General features: G+C 37.8%; 1 protein-coding gene across 1 annotated transcript; it reads left to right on the top strand.

Annotated features, from left to right (window-relative positions):
- The first annotated feature begins 4,124 nt into the window (after positions 1–4,124).
- On the top strand, positions 4,125–14,388 carry LOC135256588 (regulator of G-protein signaling 5-like). Its single transcript, XM_064338512.1, has 5 exons — positions 4,125–4,279; positions 6,484–6,597; positions 9,988–10,049; positions 10,762–10,928; positions 12,221–14,388. The coding sequence occupies exons 1-5, from the start codon at positions 4,236–4,238 to the stop codon at positions 12,380–12,382; spliced, it is 549 nt and encodes a 182-aa protein (XP_064194582.1). The 5' UTR covers positions 4,125–4,235; the 3' UTR covers positions 12,383–14,388.
- The last annotated feature ends 5,068 nt before the right edge of the window (positions 14,389–19,456 follow it).

Here is a 19,456-nt window from a genome sequence, read left to right as displayed (position 1 = left end):
ATTTTATGCCCAGTTGAAATATTGTCACTACACCAAGCCTGGATGATATGAGTGCTTACATTTTTTTCCCTTTGTCTTAGTTGGCTTAATAAGTAGAAGCCGCAAATGATGCATGTTTTTGCTGATTATTTTTGGCTGGACCGCAACAGCGGGGCCAGCCCTACAAATGCGAATGTCTGTGACTGACTGAGTGACTGACTGAGCGAGTGATGAAGTTACACCGTTGGTCAGCCAAGTTATGATGTCACACCATTAGTCGGCCGGTCCAGCCATATACTAGGTTTTGACCTGGTCTTGTTTTCATTACTTTGTGTATTAATAAAGTGTTCAGCCAGGCTATTGTTTTTTTTTTTCAGACATTCCTAGTTTGCTATGCTTTGGTTTGGTGTGTCATGTGCTTATAAATGCCATTAAATGATCCGTCAGTCCTAGCCAGTGCTAACTGTGGCAGCATGACCTACCAGGTGTTGCAGAACACTACAGCCCCACCCAGTACCCCCTCCTCTTTGTTGATGGCTATGCGTGATCTATTTGTGTCATCTGTTCAGGCCTCCAATGCATTGGTGGTTAATCTGGTGGAGTATGAAAAAACAGACAGCTAGCTCTTAACAGACTGAAATATTGTACATATGAAAAGGAAAATGAAACATTGATTAATAACAGATTTCAATTCTTTGTTAGATTGTACTTTACTCACATACACACCCACACACACACACACGCATACACCATGGTCATATAAGACAAAATATAATGCTCAAACTATTCAACTGCACATGCTGATAATCATTACCAAATGTCTATGAAATTGGCTGCAGTATCCAGAACCATGATATGGATAAAGAGCTTTAAGCAGCACATGATATACTGTAAGTTGCTTTAAGTGTTCAGTTCTTTATCTCTCTCATCTGTCATCTGATCCTGAAAATACACTACCTCTCATCAACTTGATTCCCCATCACCTGTACAAACAGATCAACTCTTGTTTCTTTACTGTTGTTCTACATCCTGTTCATTGTTCTGTCTAGGTCTACAGTAACCCAGCCTCCCTGCCTGCCAGTGCCAGCAGTCATGCATTAATTTCCAGTGAATTATTTAAGCTGTTCATCTAGAACACACAACATGCAAGGCAATAAAATTTAACTCGTGATAGCAATCTCTTGTGACGTCTGAAAGGCTGGACATTTCCCAGGAGTCATTTTAAGGGGACAGGTCATTGAGTGGTATTTGGCTGTAAATACTCAGTAATAATATGCAGCACTGATTTTCCTGAGTAGGAACCACAGATCGCATCTCTAGCATTTCCAGTTCCGAAAATTATCATCACCACTTGAGTGGTTGCCAAATTCATGGTGCTGGATTGGAATCAAGGGGAAGTAACAATTTTGGGAAATCAGGAAAGGCATCGATCTTAATCAAGTTTGGAACAAGATTGAACAAGGCAAAAGACCAAAAAGGACCAGCGCTGGACTGAGCCAGAAATAATTTTGATAGACTCTCTCAGTCAATATCTGAAGTCAGTGAAGGACTACACTGTCTCCATGGATGTTTAGTCACAACTAAGAAAGCAATGAATAAATAAATGTCTGCACATGTATTCAGCTATATTCCTAGCTTCCTCCTTGAGATATGTCTTTTATAATATCCATTCAAGAGGATGTGGCGGAATGATGTCCATATCCTCAGAAAAGGTCATTTTGACATCAAATATCTGTATACAAGTCTGTGTAAGATTCCATTTGGTTCAGGGGAAATTTCATGCTTTGAAATGTATGCATTTGAATGCTTGTGTGCTTGTGTTTAGTTTAAAAATTGTATTAAAATGAAAAAATGATGTTCCCTTCATAACTATTTTGTTGTAATGTGAGATTTTTGTTTGTTTTTTGTTTTTGTTTTTTGTTTTTTGCCTGTGAGTAGTTATTGACTTCTTTGGCAGCACTGCAGACAGATTGTATCATTTTAGCTTGGGAAGCCAAACCAAGAAAAAAGGGAGACAAAATCTATTCTGCAATGTCACTACATGCCATTATCACAGGCATGATAAAGGCCTTATTTTGGCACCTAAATGGGAAAAGGAAATCCTAAAATAAATCACATTAGCAATTCATATTTGTTAAAAAAAATTTAAAAAATTTAAAAGTGCTCATGCACTAACATCAGTAGTGTATTAGCATTCACATTGAGTAAGACATTTTCAACGCGGATTAAGAAAACCATGATCAGTACTTCCATTCGCATGAAAAACGTTTCAAAAATAGTTAATAATTCATAAAATAAAACAGAATTATTGGGATTATGACCCTGCATCTATTAAGAAAGTGTAATCCCAAGTAGTATGTTCATTCAGTTTACAATAAAAAATGCTCATTTTATGTTGGTTGTGAAGCATGAGCTGAAGTGAAGGCATGAGGTGACTCAGAAGCTCAGCTTGACCCCTCATTGTTGTAATGCCGATTGCATCTAATAGGTACCATTTGCACACCTGCGGAGCAGATGTACCAGTGTCAGCCATTGTGCAATACTATTTTTCTGCTTTGTTTGTCCTCCAGTGGAGAACAAATAACAAATTACCACCATGTTTGGTAACTACATTTAGCATCCTACTGTTGACTAAGCTATGAAAATGATTACATCTTGTGTGCCCCAACAGTCTTCCATGTCCTTTTCCTAGAACAATCTGTGAACAGAGGAGTTTTTTTTTTTCTCCCTCTGCTAGTCTGTTGCGCGGGAGTTCCTTTGTTTTTACCTTCATCATCCAACACTCAAATCTCTATGACCTTCCCTATACTCTAGCACTGACAAAGACAAACAATGCCCACCTATAATAACTTCTTGGCTAATAAGTCTGATGATCTAGCACTTAGAATTTATGCCACCTAAATACTTTGTCAACAATATTACTATATCATCATTTTTCATTACTAAGCTGGCCAAAACTTGGTTTTCCATATTTGGGGTATGGATAAATAAAATATGGGGTGTAATCAGGTTCAGCAAGAGTTTCCTTAAGTGAGGACAATAAAAGCTGATGTTTTTATAGCTTCTCTGCTCTTTGGAAGAATTTTAACTGTACTTCAAAGCAACCTTTATGAGAGACAGACCATTTTACAAATGTGGAAAGGACTCTATTCAGGCGGATCATTTGTTTCCCATAGCATGTATTCCCCATCATGCCAGTACTGCATGTTCATCAAATGCCTTGAATAATGTATTGTTGTTTATTGTTTTTACGGACCCAGGACTCCCTGAAAATCTGCAGTATTTCATGTACTGTGTGAAATCTACCATGCCTTAATAAATAAACAAAAATGCATTCAGTGAATGTGGACCTGAGACAATAAACATAGGTTTGCCAATATTACTGAAAATAATATTCAGTTTACCTGGTATTTATTATGTAGCTGTGCTGGTAAAAAATGCGCGGTACACTTTACTGTTGTTATTCAATCCCCACCCCCTTTCTGCAAGCAATTAGCAAATAAAAATTCATTCTGCCCCCAGGTATTCAACGGCATCCATCTGGTCTAACTTATCTTTTCATTCTTTGGAGTACTTCTGCTTCAGTGAGAAACAGCACAGCAAAGGCCCTGGGTGTCCTGTGTGACATGAATAATGTCGATATAAGAGAGATCAGACCGACAGATATCAGTTAACTGTGGCTGGTAACCGGTGGCAAAAAGGCATTCTTAGGCACTGGATCCTTTTGAGCCAATTTTGAATTGTGCAAATCGGTCTTCATTGATGCTATGCACAACTGTATGAAACATTTAAAGATACTTTTAAAACAGAATTCGTTTTTTTTTAGTTCTGTTTTGTCGTGTCAAGTACTTTATGTTGAACAAGCAACCCTTTTAGATCAATTGCTTCTCTGTGGTTTAAACAAGTTCTACTGCCATAATTTCCCATTGCGTAAGTATATTCAGTTTAACTCCAGTGAAAACTGGTCATGCTCTCTCTCTGGGACTACATGTGGGATTTATCCAAAAATGTGAGCTACACGGTGATGTCAGAAATATTATGCACAGACCACATCTCTCCAAAAGTGTCTACGCACTCCCCTGCCTGTAGTTGCAGTTCTACTTCTGATTGGCTGAGCTCCTGGCCCCAAGCCAGACACAGATCTCTATATAACAGCAAGTTTGCCCAGAGCAAAACGCAATACATAAAAGTTACACATTACATTCTGCTTGTTGGGGAGTAAAGGTTGAAATATCAAAGAGTGAAGGCTACAGAAAATGTGCAAAGGATTGGCTGCCTTGCCCCAGACATGTCTGGAAAGGTGAGAGATATTTCTTTTTTGCTCTTCTCTGAGAAGGCTTTTAGTTTGCAAAGGAGTTTTGACTGAAATAGCCTCCTCTCACAGTCCCTAATTCTCCCTCTTCACTGATGTTGTTCTCCTGGTGTTGTACATTGTCTGCTGCTGGGCATAGCATGTGAAAAAATGTTTTATTAAATATAGCCATTTTTAGAAAAACATTACTATTTTTGTATAAAATAGTACAAAATATATTGTTTAGTTGTCTTTTTTGACTTTTTTGTACAATAAATGGGCTAAGCATGTTTGCACTCAAGAAGGACAGCTTGTTTCCTAAATCCAGAAAAGAAACTGTCCTTCTTGAGTTACACATTTATTTGCTTCAAGCCATCATGGGTGTAGAGCTTTAATTAGTGTGTCATTGATTCAGTTTGATACGCATCGCACGTAGCAGAACAAAAACGTAAAGCAAAACACCTGACAGGTGTGCTTTCTGGCTCTCGTAGCTGAGGCACTGTCTTTGAAAACCGCTTTTTGAAACAAAGCAGTGGAGTGCGGCACATTCCAAGAGGAAAGCAGTGCTCTGAAGAGACGCTTTCTGGGAGAGTCGACATCGCGAGCGCACACAGCGGTTCTTCTTATACTCCGTCCGTCAGTCAGCAGGGTAAATGAATCGAAAGGAACCACACACCTGTAGTGCTAGTCCGCCGTGACGGTTTGTCCTCTCGCCCGTCCACCCCGCTGCATGCAGAGAGCACGGTCCATTATGCTGTTTATTTTTTGATGATTCCTGTTTATGAGTTGGTGTGAGTGATGAACTTGCCCTGAGCTTGACCTGGAGACAATACCGGTAAATGTGTTAATCGACTCTTCCCGCGTTACTATGACATTCCGGTGTTCTGGTACATGACTGATTTGTTCAAACACACACACACTCTCATGCACACACGTTTTCTCATTCAAACATATGTCATTATACCAATAGTGTCATTAAACTAACAGTGTTAATTCAACTGTAACAGATCTTTAGGAGTTGAATTAACACTGTTAGTGTTGAATTAACACAGAACGTTTTACTGTGTAGTACTAATTCAATTCAATCAGCTTTTTAAATTTTTATTTTATTTATGTATTTAATTATTAATTCATTTTTTTTATGGTACTTTATAGTGACCAACTCACCAAGGTCTATTTTTAATGACTTATCCCTGGTAGCATATATTATTAATTGTGCAGTGGGCTAAAGGCATGTTTGAATTACTTTACGCACAGCACTATACAGTGCAATTATCAGAACATTTTACATTCCATGAAATCAATATTTCAGTTTCCTTTAGACTGTATGTCAGTGGCTATATCATGAGAAAGCACCGGAAGAAAGCAAGACTCTCAACCCAGAATGTGTGAAAACTGGAACAAGAAATTCTATCGGTCCAGGGCATTGGGGTCAGCTGCATTGAAATTACATAAAGAACACCCCCGATACCGGCCCAGCAAAATTACAGATATCATGGAATTTTTCGGGTGGCATGGAGAGAAAAGAGCGGTTGTGGTAGACAGCGATGTTCTGGTTTAAAGTGTTTTCTCATGGTATGACCATGTGCACCAGTAGTGCCTCAGCAATTTACTAAATGGTATCCCGGGTGATGAAAGCAGGACAGTCTATTATCTGGAATCAATTTGGTTACCAAACAGGGTCTAACATGGAATTATGGCTCAGTGAATATGTTTGTTTTGTTTTTGAAAAAGGTCGTTACGCTATTTTCTGTGCAGCCTAATCTGTGATCAATGATAATGACTATTTTATGCAATATATTAATATTTTGCTAATTATATTGACAAGAAATACAAGATAGTGTTTTATAGTATAATATTACTGTATATAATATGTTTATTGCGTATGCTTTGTGAATGTCCTTGATGCAGCCATTCTGTTATCAAAATTAGAATGGTGTTAATTCTTGTTTAATGTATGGGTCCTCTCCGATGCTCAATAGAAAGCAATTTCCCACTTTTTTCATACATTTTCATTGCGCATTTAGACTGTAGAACTACAAATGAGGACCATAAATGACACAGAAATAAAATAATTATACTAGGTCAGAAAATTATAAGAGGCCAGAACATCTGAACATGTCAGGTAATTGCTTTTATGCTCTGCTTATGCTTTGTGTGACCAAAATCAGCATCATTGTGTTCTTGTCCCCACGCCTCAATTTCTCTTACAGGGCTAAAGAGATCAAGACAAAATTAGGAACTCTTCTCCAGAAGCCGGAGAATGCCATTGACCTCATCATCCCCTACCCTGACAAACCGGAAAAGAAACCCGAGAAGTTACAGAAGTAAGAAACAGCCCAAAGCAAGGCCAGATACAATCTAATCACAGTGTGTTCCCTCTTTATTAACATGAGGCAGAGACACAGTCTAACCACACTTTGTATCCCTCTTTGAACAAGCAATGTTTTGTCCCCCAGCGCAATTTTAAATTCATTTCAACAACCCCCAAACTAAGAAGTAGAATCTATTTAGTTTTTCATGAGAGGGTGCCAGTGCACTGAATATACAGATATTTAAGGCAGAGTAAATCTGACCCTATAAACCTGTAGTTGCTCACTTTACTTAAAAGCAAGCCTGGTAAATAAAGCAAGTGCTAATTAGATTTCTGAGCATGCACCAACATTGAATGTTAACCTGGTAGACAACAGTTAATTTCTATTACAATGTCAGCTTATAAAAAGCTCTCAATTTGCCTCATTTATGCAGAGGTATCTTAGCAGATTGAAAGTTAATTATTTTAATACTGTCTACAATAAGACAACTGATTAAATAAGAAAATTGAGAGCTTATAACTTTGCTATGGACAATAATCAGAATTACATGAATACATGAGGCATGTTATGCAAACCGATGCATTTTATTTTGAGTGAGTTCTTCGGATTGCTAATTACATTTATCCAGTCAAATACAGCACAATCCATAAGTATTTGGACACTGACACAACTCCAGTACAGTGCATTTGAAATGAAACAATGAGTATGAAGTTAAAATGCAGACTGTCTGCTTTAATTTTATGGTATTTGTATCCACATTGGGTGAACACTATAGGAATTCCAACCTGTATTTGTACATAGCTACATGTCAATGTAGCTGTGTGTAATTGCATAATTAGTTCATTCACAAGAAAGCCAACAAAAGGTCAAAAGTTGATTCAAGGTCTGGTATTTGTGTTTGGAGTCTCTCAACATGAGGACCAAAGAAGTGTCAATGCCAGTAATGCAGACAACAAATGCAGACGAAAATCAGACATCAATCATAGACATACACAAAAATCAAAATTAACTGTTTGATAAACTGTTACATTTCATACATTTCAAGAAGCAAGAGTGTGCTCAGGAGTTCAGCAATAGCAAATAACCTAGCTAACCCTGGAAGTCCACTACAGTGGATGACCAAAGAATACTTGGATACTAAATATTAAAAACTGCATAACCTCAGAGGGTTCACTGCAATATGCAAACTACTAGTAAGCCTTAAAAACAGGTTAGTAAGCTAGGTTAGAGTTTGCTAAAAAAGTACATTGAAAACTATAGAGTTCTGGAACAAAGTGTTATGGACAATTAAGATGAGTATTAACTGGAACAAAAGTGATAGAAAGGAGAAAGTGCGGGGGAAAAAATTGTGAAACATGTTGCAGGTAGTGTTATGGCTTAGGCATGGATGGCTGCCACTGGAACTGGCTTACATGTCTTCACTGATGATGTGACTGCCGTCGGCAGCAGCAGGATGAATTCTGAAGTGTTCAGAAACATCTTATCTGCTCAGATCCAACTAAATACCTCAAAACTCATTGAATGGTGCTTAAGCAGGGCAATGACCCCAAACATACTGCAGAAGCAACCAAGGAGTTTTTCAGGGCCAAAAAACGGAATATTCTTGACTGGTCTGGTCAATCACCCGATCTGAATCCAATTGATGTGTTTCACTTGCTGAAGATGAGACTAAAGGTGAAATGCCCCGGAAAGAAACCGAAGATGGCTGAAGTACTGGCCTGGCAAAGCACCAGCAGGGAAGCTATCCAGTGTCTGTTGATGTGTATGGGTGGCAACCTTCAGGCAGTCATTAACTGAAAATTTTATGGTTAAAGCCCTATTCGAGCTGGATTTCACCAAGGGAGATTTTGTGATTTACGTGAGTACCAACAGGATGCGTAATTTTAATCCAGTAGGAATCTGCATTGTCTGTAGTTTTCAAAATGTAAATGCAGATTTGTGTTCAAAACGTAAAAACACCAAAATTGTTAATCCAGTACAAATAGACCATCCCTTATTACAGCACACTCCACTGTGAAACTTATCCAGCTTGAAGACGACTTTTCTATAAGATTATGTAATTTTATCCAATTACCTTTGGTCCGCTAAAATGGGGGAACTGTATAAAACAGGCCGTAATTCCTACATGGATCGCCTGATATGACAGTCTGCACTTTTTCATTGTTTCTTTTAAAATCTAATGTTCTGGAGTATAGACCAAAAACAACAAAAAATGTATCACTGCCCAAATGCAGTGACAGACTTCAGTAGATTAAAAAGTTAGCCAAGTTTTGTATGTGTTTTTTTTGTCACTCAGAAAATTTTTTTGTCAAAATGAAGTGAAAACACAACTGTAACAACATGAGCGATTTTGATTTATGTCATATCATGTTTCAGGATATGTTTTTATTTTATTTTTTAACTGAATTGTGGTAGAGTAAGCCAGATGGTAATCCTTAATAGCTCACATGTGTGTTCAATAGTCTGGCTCTTGCTCACATTCACAAGTTCAAAGACAGTTTGAGCATCAGTCAGTAAAGGCAGGCTGCATGGTTTGTTTGTCTGAGAAGTTTAGCACTGTTTTGACAGTTCTGGCTGGCTGGTTAATTCTCCCATAAAAATAACATAATCAGGCTGACCCTAAACGTATGGCCTAATGCTCTGCATTACATCAACTTGCGCAATGGCTTACATAATAAGTCTATGTAAGCTATTTTCCTGCTAAACATAATTTGAACATCAATAAAAGGCCAAGACCTTGTCAGTGTCGGAGAAAATTGACACAGCATGTCAATTCTAATGACTTGAACCTGTGTATGCAGCACAAGGAAAATATGTGTCAGCAGCAATAGAATTATGTTGTTTTATCACTCATTTATTAATGACAAAGAAAAAACAAGACACAGCAGCTTACAATGATCAATTAAATAACAGAATGGCTTTGACCTGAATAAGAAGTGAATTACAATTCTTCACAACCTCCAGTCCAAAGAAGTATACCTGACAGGGAATACAAAACTTTGCAAGAACTTTGGTATAATAAGGCATAAAATCAATGGTATTGAAAATGGTATTTTCATTTGTGTTTCCTCATAAATCACATAGTTATATATAAAAAAAGAGTTACTTCCTTCCTAGCATCCTCCTTTTGACCTTGATAAATAGATAGATAAGCACTTTATTGATCCCTAAAGGGAAACGGGGTTGTTTCCAGTTTAAATTTACAGTGTTAGATAAATTGCAGTGTACAAAAACAACAGCCCTTTAATTTATTTCGTTTGCATAGTTAGGGACAAATGTTAATTTGGGTACATGCTATTGTGTCAACCTAATCTATCTCTGTTGGAGATCAGAATACCCCCCACATCTCCTTCCACATGATAATTCACAGAGCTGAACTGACGGCTGTGACTTCTTTTAAAGGCCATCCCCCGATGAAGCTCTGAGGTGGCGTGAATCCTTGGACAAGGTGCTCACGAACAGCTGTAAGTCATGCTCTCCTATACTTGTAAGCACATGTGTACACGTGTGCGTATATACATGTCTGTGTTTTTTGGTTTGCAGACTGACTGTTTTTAATTTATGGAAGTAGAACCACATGGCCTTATCTTAGCAGTTAGAATCGCGAAACTTTTGTTTCCCTAATGTCATTAATCACCCTGCTCTGACCTTGACATGTGACTAACCACTAAAGACTTCAAGACATTAAACTCAAGTCTAGAGAGAAATCTCTCAAATGGAAACCAAAAGAGATATTAACGATATTGTAGACAACAAAGTCCCCATTTCCCTCAACTCATTACAAGAGTATGTTTATCTCTGTCTTTGATTAATAGACCTGGATGAAGGCTTTTGCCGTGTTTATTCCAATCAAAAAGATTTATAGGCATGATTGCACACACTATGCCTCAACAGTGATAATGACACGAAATCAAAGTAAATGATATTTCATGATGTATTACAAAGAAAGAAAGACCATAGACTATAGGAAACCTCTTTTATAATATCCATCTTAATATTAGTCATTTACCTGGTTGTTGAAGTTTGTATCAACTCTTGGAGTTTTCCTACAAAACATGAATTAATAAAACATGACAAATGTTTTCTTAGTTGCACAGGAAACAGATGTCAATAAGTATATGCCATTATTTTCTACTCAAGCGATGACTAATGAATCACTTGTGCTATGCTTTTCAGACGGCTTGGCTGCATTCCGAAGCTTCCTTAGGTCTGAGTACAGCGAGGAGAACATCGAGTTCTGGATGGCTTGTGAGGACCTCAAGAAGACCAAGTCCCCAGTGAAAATGGCTGCCAAAGCTAAAAAGATCTATGAGGACTTCATCCAGACGGAGGCTCCCAAAGAGGTTTGTGCTCAAGGCTGACTTTACATGAGCCTCACACATAGGCGCTCCAGCTAAAGCATTAGTCCTCAGTATAGTGTTGCAGCCCATGGTCTAGGATCAATTTGTTGGTGTGCCAGTGGAACATCTGTGACCTACGGCCCACAGAGCAGTTCAAGAGTGGCCATGTGAATTCTCAGGGAAGGAAGGTTCCAGTTAGCATAGTTGTCTACATTTTCAATGTGCAGCAGTAGCCTTTTCTGTTGAATCAGCACCTGCAGTATGTCTGGAAAATATACAATTCCAAAATTGCAAAGCTTTTTAAAAATATATATAGATTTTGCAGACCTAATAGTTTACCATACTGCGTGGGTAGGTTTTACATGGTGGCTGTCCACCACCAGATAAAGCAATGTGTATTTCAGGGCAAGTGGGGACAAATTCAAGAACAAGGTGGATGTGCCGGTCAGACAACATCAGCCTAGTCTTTTATTCCAGATAATGATCTATGTTTCACGTGATTGTAGGAGTTAAAATAGACCTGACAGCACATAAACCGAAGAAGTGCACCATGGCAGTTTTACTTAATTTATGTTATGATAGTGCTCTCCAAATATACTCATTTAAAAAATTGCATGGCATGTGGTGTAATTTTAGACAAAATATGTTCTGTATCCTGTAGATAAGGGAGGTGTGTTCCTCAGGACTGAAATGTTCTCACAAATAACCTTAAATAATTGGTTAGAAAACTGAATTCTTGTATGGTCACGCATCTGTGCAGGCTAGAATTCCTAATACGCGTCCTGATACATATTGGATGTATGCTTTTTAAAGGAGGGCTGAATTACTGCGCCTGCATTTGTTTGTCAAACATTGTCCATTATATAATCACAAGAGCTGATTTATGTCATCATTAACCTGTCAAAGACCATCAGGCTAATCTTCATGTTCCAAGGAATGGGCCAAGTAGGGTATCTCATAGCTTATATGGAAAATGTGGATTTTCCTTTAAGGGAGTTTGATTGCTCGGAAGTGAGCTATTTGTGAGCACAGTAAATATTTGCACAATATTATTTACAGCTTTGTGCACATATACTGGGGGTGAGAGATTAGGAAAACACACCAGTCATGCTTCGATGGAAAACAGCAAAAAAACTTGCTCAGTGGGAATGGGCCACATGAGCAGTCTTTGAGGAATTGTGTTAATTCACCACAATAGGTTTTGCAGTATTCAAAAGCAATGACATTCTCTTTTAAAACTTTTAAAAGATGATATTTGGTTCTGTCTGTTATAACCACTTCTTTCCCACTGACAGGTGAACATTGATCATTTCACCAAGGATGTGACTCTGAGGAACCTGATTTCAGGCTCACCTACGACTTTTGACTTGGCCCAGAAACGTGTCTATGCCCTCATGGAAAAGGATTCCTTCGGCCGGTTCCTGAGATCTGATCTGTACCAAGAACTGGTCAAGTAACTGCAAAGCCTAACAGAAGATGTTGTGACAAGTAAAGGCCCTCTGAGATTTCTTAGAGAGAGAAACCCTAAATGAATGAATTAATTTACCTTCATTGGCATACCAAAAGTAACACTCAAAGAGTTTAATTTAAAAAATCATTGCAGGAGGATTTTGTCAATTTACAAATACACGTAAAACTGATAAAATAAACCAAAAAGAGTTCACATAACTGGCTACATTTTAAAGAAATTATATGAGATGTACTAAAGTCTCAGTTAAGAATTAAGTGCAATTTTAACGATATGAGAACATTTCCCTTCTTTAGTTTATAAGAATATTAATTTGGCTGAACATATTTGTCAGAAGTTTAACAATGATAAAAATTGCCTCAAGCAAATTCCTTAGAATTTAGTACCTTCTAAGCATGTAGGTTTTGTTAGCGGTCTGTTGTTCAATATTTGAAAGAATAATCACATTCTTTACACAGGATTTTTTAAACAGTACCTGCTCATTTTCTTCTTCAGCGTTATCACATGCTTTCTAAAATGCACTTAAATGGTAGTTTATTCCGATTGCCAACCTTGTGTTGAACTAACCCCAAATTATGACTTACATAAGTTATTGCAGACCCAAATTGAGGGGGGGGGGGGCCACCAAATATTTGCAAGATATCAAAAGATGGCCTGTTAACAAGCCTGTTAACTTTAATCCCATGACCCTTGCACCACCTTGTTGGGCATGATGCCAGTGATTCTACACAGTTAAGCAATCAGCACACAAACTGGAAGGAAAGACAAAATAGTTCACAGCGAAAGTAAACCCTGCTGAGATTAAATCATTGGGAATAGCTGAGGTTTGCAGTAATGGTTTGTTATAGTGGTTGCCATTGTGGAGTAAGTGCAAAGGAAAGAATTACAACAAGTGGAACTTAATATAAATGTAGACAGTGTTTCTGAGAGGAAGGTTTTTTTTACTCATACTACGATTAAAGCAAATATTTTGCTTGTAACTGCCCCAATATAGAAAAGTCATTTTTAGTCTTTCAAAAGGAAGGATTTTGGCAGTACAGTGAATACAATTTGAAATGTGTTGTCTGACCCTGATTATTGTTCACCTTTCTAATACAGCTCCTGTCATTAATTTCTTTTGCACATACAACACACAGGATCTGACTGAATGCACAGACATTTTCAAATAACTCAAACTTTATCATTTATCACTAAATCATTATTATTATTATTATTACAGTAATAATATTGATCTAACTGAAACATTGAAATTATATACATAATGCTGAAATCTCTTCACAGCAAAATAACATTTTTGCCTTTCCTCTAGATCTTACCACCTTAATGCTATAGCACTATACATGAGTATTCTCTATTCTATTCACTACACAAGTTTTCATATGTATTCATTTTCAATAAAACACTTTTTATTATGTTTTATTATGTTCTAACCATAAAAATCATTATATACACAAATGTATTCAGCACTGTCCTCAGTCCTAACTGTTGTCCCATTGAAAGAATTTCTAAAAAGAATTCTGCCGGTCAGAAATCAAAGTAATGAGGAATCAATCAAATTAATGCTCATCTTAATTACCCTGAGGAGAAAATAGTGACAAAACAATAATCCCCATGCACGGCTAAATTGTTCTGTGGTATTTTGACATGTCTATGGCTAAAAATGCTGTCAAATACAAAGTAAATGACATATGTTTTCACAAGTCATACCAGTAAAAATGTGCAATCAATTATGTTTCATAATACTGTGTATTGGACTTGTAGAGCCAGTGCTAAGCAGTATATTTTACCACTTATGTGCATGTATTTCTTGTAGTCAACAATATAAAGATGAATTGATACATTACTTTCCTCAAGATGTATTTATTTTTTATATGTAAATACTTTATTATTACGAGTGTCTGTGTTAAGTTATTCACAGTTTGATTTAGAATTGTTTCTGATGGTACGGGAATAAAGAGATAGGCAGTGCTTATCTTTGGCTGCCATAAAACTGTACCAGTTATTTTGTCATTTTCTTTTTGTTGCCAGCAATGCGTCTGACATGCATCATTGTATTCTCCATGGCTGGCATCATTATTGACAACACAGTAACACAAATACCTACTGTGAATCACAAATGTACTGCTCTCTAATGGAACCGCCTCCACCCCCACATGGAACTGTCACTCATCTCTTTTTTCCCACATGAGAGTCAAACAAGAAAGACAAGCTGGAAGACCTGGAGCGAATGTCAAAGTTCAAAGAGGAAAGGGAAAAGTAAAAACAAACAGCAAGATTTTTGCCAACAAAAATATTGTTGGGGTGAGCATACATCACATTAGAAGTACAATTATAATTTCTGACAGGAAACGGACAATTACCTTATTCCTAGAATTTTATGAAAACCTTTCATGCCCTTTTGTAGTCTAGATTCGTTTTTACCTTTGATGAATGGAACCCAAGTTATGGTACATGTCATGGCAGCCAAATCGGCGCCAGAAATCAGTGAGGCTGTCTGGCTGCCTTCAAATGCATGTGATCACAAAGAGTGAAGGCTTACAGCAGCATCCAAAGAAAAACCTTCTTTTCTGCTTGTCCCATTTTCTTGGTAGAATGATTGACTTTATCTTTGGACACCTAATTTATCCAAGTTAAAGGTTATTCATCAGACACAGAGCAGACAAAATGAGATTTTACCACCTTTTTATTCAGATATTGAGAGCTTTCTTTCTTGAGATATATTGCACACACTATATTTTAAACATAAGAGTCCAAGTGCAAAGTCTTCAACATGCACAGAGCTGTTTTGATATGTTGTTTCGTATTCTATTACTTTTCTGAGCCGGCATAAATATACTAGCAAGGAAGTGCAAGGGGATGAGAATGTCAAAAAGCTGTGAGAGGAAAAGTTGCTTTGACATCATACACGGGTCACAGAGGTCAGCTTTCTTAGCATCTCGCTACTGCCAAACTAAACATTCCCTCCTTGTTTATTCAATTAATCAGGACCGCAGCTAAATGTGACGTTACAAATGGGGGGAAAGCAGAATGAAGAGAAAGAAAGCAGTGAATCACATGTGAAGTTCGTCATTCACAGTGGACAGATTTGCAGATGCTTGGCAAGCTGAAGATTAAGGATTAGTTTTATCGCTCAGGTGACATTCTTAATCCTTGCAAAAAGCAAACACCTAATAAGGCTACAACTCATCAGCCATATTTTAGCTGTGCCTTATAACAGTGGTCCTCAAACTTCTGAGCTCATGACCCACTTAATTAGCAAATATTTTTTCTGTGACCAACCGCATATAAATATATCACCTACAGCACTTATTCAAATCAGAATCTCGTTGGAGGTATATGTGTATCTTAGGATTCAACTCAACACAATGGGTCCCCACCAACAGTTTGGAAAAAAATACTTATAGAACCACCCCAATTTTCACAACTAATATTTTTGCATTGTTTGTGAATGCTCTAGAAATGTCTGTTAAACCTTTCAAAAATTGAAGGATTATGTGACTTCGGCTTGACTTCATTTTTCACCTCAAGTGGAGACAGACCTGAGATGACATGAAACGAAGCGAGTAATAAACTACTTAGAGACGGCGTCTGTTCCTACCGGGTGGTCGTGCTGGGTAAATGCTCCCCTGACTCCTCGGCTAAGGACTCAAAGAGGCACAAAGAGTTACTTCCTGCACATCGAGTTACATGTCACGCAAGATTCAGTTTCCTGATCCAGGACTGTTTCTTTCCAAAGACGTTCATTTGGAATATCTCATTTTCAATGAAACTCACTTTCTTATGCCAGCCATGTTCTTAGGCAAAAAATGAATGAAACACATTGGTAACACAATTTTTTAAATGAAATGTTTAGGGGGTATACAAAACACCGTAATGGCATAACGTAGCTATATCAAAATCAGTATTTGGTGATCCTGTGGCGATTGTAGTCCGTCTGCAAAATAGCATTCAAATTGGTTTTGAAAGGAAGAGCTGACCAACGCAAACATACACTACCATGCTCAATGTAATATGTGTAGATAATTTAAAATTTTCAACTCAGCAGCCACTAATGCATGAGGCACAGCCGGGTGCAGATCTGTCATTTTGTACCAGGATGTTCATTGCACATCAGCTGTTCTTGAGGGATGGCTTTAGTCATAACACTCACACAAGGACTGCTGCAGCTGAACGCTCTACTCACACTAGTGAATATTTCCCACACTAGGCTATAAAGTTCTACATGGCAACTAATATCCTGAATATCCTATCATTTGTGGCACTGAACTAGCCACAGTCAAACTTTGGTACAAATTGTTCCATGGTTTCTTTTACCAGAAACGTGCATTATGATTGTGTAAACAAACACAAATAAACAATAATCAGCCTTTAATCGTCTTGCAAGCCTTTTAGATCAGCGGTTCCCACACTGCTGTGTGCGAATGAGTCCCAGGGGGGTCCTCTGCAAAATGAGGAAAAATACCTTTTAAATATATTTTGTTTGGATGAGCGCCTAAATCTCAGATCAAATCTGAATCGTGCCACTGCCGACTGTGATTGGGAGGCGATATGAAATTGGGAATTAGCATCAGCAACATTGGGCCAAAACATTGCAAATGTCAAAGGCAACTGTTTGGTAAATTGTTAAGAAGCAAGAGTACAGTCAACAATAGCAAACCTTGGATGACCACTATAGTGGATGACTAACAAATACTTAATAATTGTGAATAAAAACCACTTTTAAACAGTCAAATAGATTTAAAACATTCTCCGGGATGTAAACATAGACTCGTAAAAGGCCATAAAGAGGACCTGTTCATGATCCAAAGCACCCCCCTCATCTGTGATACAGGGTGGAGATAGTGTTGTGGCTTGGCCTTGTATGGGTGTCATTGGAAATGTCTCACTAATGATGTGTCTGATGACAGTAACAGGATGAATGAAGTGTACAGAAACATCTGCTCAGACGCAACCATATGCCTTTTGGCACATTGGAAAGAACTTCACCTTGCAACAGGACAATGACTCCTAACATACCTGTAAGGCTAAAGCAACCAAGGAGATCATGCAGAATATTCTTGACTGGCCATTAAACATGAGTTTCACTTGCTAATACCAGGCTGAAGGCAAAATGTCCATGAAAAATACAGGAACTGAAGATGGCTGCAGTACTAGCCTGACAAAGCATCAGTCAGGAAGATGATCACTTTTTGTTGATGTCTATGGGTGGCAGACTTCAGGCAGTCATCGAATACAAAGGATTTGCAACCAAGTAGTAAACATGACCACTTTAGCTAGCCCTCAAATTATGTTGAAATTTTGAAATGCCTTTTATGTTTGGGGTAAAATTCATCCTAACAATTTAAGCTGAAGCAAAATAATTGTAATAGAAATATTGTCACTTTTTGTGCTGCCAGTCTACACTTTAACCTCCTATTCCTTCATTTCAAATCCAATTTAGTGGCTTACATTGGAGACCCAAAACAACATAAAATGTACCTCTCAAAATACTTAAAGTACTTAAAATGACTGCACTATATATATAAAAAACAGCAGCTCCTCATGCTTGCTCCCAGTAAACCAGGGTTAATCATTAATTAAACGCATATATACCTTACCATTTAGCAGTTTTATTGCATCAATACCGGAACCATTACAGCTATTTTCTCCTTAAATCACCTCAATTGCCGAGATCCTATGTTTACAAAGCATATCCCATCATGATATGCCAAGGTTCACACATGTCCAGATAAGTTCCATGATATAAAAATAGCCATTATACCAGGTCATTAGGTTTTTATTTCACTTTCCCTTAGCTGCCTGTAATAGGAGAAGTTGCCTTTGTCCTGTGCAGACGAAGTTACTGGAATGAGCATTAAAGAGAGCTCCATGGTGTGACGTGAACTCCCAGTTCCCCTGCGTTTACATAGTCCTGCTAGTTTTTGTTTTTCGCTTAAATATCAGCAACCAACTCAGACCCAAGAAAAAGTCAAAACAAACATGTTCCTAAATAAATTTCTCTGTCTTTCGGAAACAGCCTAAGTTGCAAGGCCCAAAACATGCATAATTGCCTTTCCCTCATGGGTACTGCATTTTTTTTTTGGTTTGTCTGTTGGTCTCATGAGGATACAGCATTTACAATCACATTTGCATTTTTACACTTTAGTAAATACACATATAACATAACATTGCATAGCATAACATAATGATGAGACCAGGCCAATCAGCCCTACAATGCTTGCCAATTCCTGACTAAATTGTACCTAGGGCTCTGATTACCTACGAGCTAGCCTCTCTTCAGGCTACACCTCTCCCCACCCCTCCCTAGCCTATAGTTTAGCTCAATGTACCTAGTTAGGCTAATGCGATCACGTTAGTTTTGTATTTGGCAGGATTGTTTTGTCTGATTCTGATTAGGCAAATGTGATTTCAGTTCTAGTTTGTACTTGGCAGGATTGTTTGTTTGTCTGCTGAACAGGTTACCCTACAGGGTTGGAGTCCTGATCTATGTGGTCACTTCTGGCACTACGATATTTACTTCACTCTAGTGTGTTTCTTTTGCACCTCTGCACCTTGAACTGTTGCACTTGTTGTACGTCGCTCTGGATAAGAGCGTCTGCTAAATGCCATATCAAATCTGGTCTTGAAAATCCCCATTGTTTCTGCCTCTAATATGTGACCTAGCAGGCTATTCCCCACATTGTCAAATCACTGCATGAAAAAATTATTCTTAATGCCTGTACAAAATGTAACTTTTGCTAATTTTCATTTATGTCTCCTCGTTCTACTAACAGAACTCAGCCTGAAGAACTTCTTGTAGTTCACTTTGTTAATCCCCTTTATGAATTTAAAAGCCTCAATCAAATCGCCCCTTTTACCAGGCTTGAAGAGATTAAGCAGCTCAAGTCTTTTCTCATAGCTTTTATCTTTCATACCAGAAATTAATTTGGTTGCTTTTCTTTTCATAGCCTCTATATCTTTCTTGCAGTACGACCCCCAGAACTGTACACAATACTCCAAGTGTGGTCTAACAAATGTATTCTATAAAATAAAAATCATGTGAAAAAATAAATAAATAAAAAAT

This window comes from Anguilla rostrata, chromosome 6, assembly GCF_018555375.3.
Source record: "Anguilla rostrata isolate EN2019 chromosome 6, ASM1855537v3, whole genome shotgun sequence".
Taxonomy (NCBI): domain Eukaryota; kingdom Metazoa; phylum Chordata; class Actinopteri; order Anguilliformes; family Anguillidae; genus Anguilla; species Anguilla rostrata.
Note: the sequence above shows the minus strand (reverse complement) of the source record. Positions and strands in the feature narration are given on the sequence as shown.

Excerpts from the sequence above, each read along its gene's own strand:
- LOC135256588 (XM_064338512.1), top strand. The coding sequence starts at position 4,236 with ATGTGCAAAGGATTGGCTGCCTTGCCCCAGACATGTCTGGAAAG. Across the intron at positions 4,280-6,483 it reads CCCCAGACATGTCTGGAAAG|GGCTAAAGAGATCAAGACAA; the intron begins GTGAGAGATATT and ends TTTCTCTTACAG. Across the intron at positions 10,929-12,220 it reads AGACGGAGGCTCCCAAAGAG|GTGAACATTGATCATTTCAC; the intron begins GTTTGTGCTCAA and ends TCCCACTGACAG.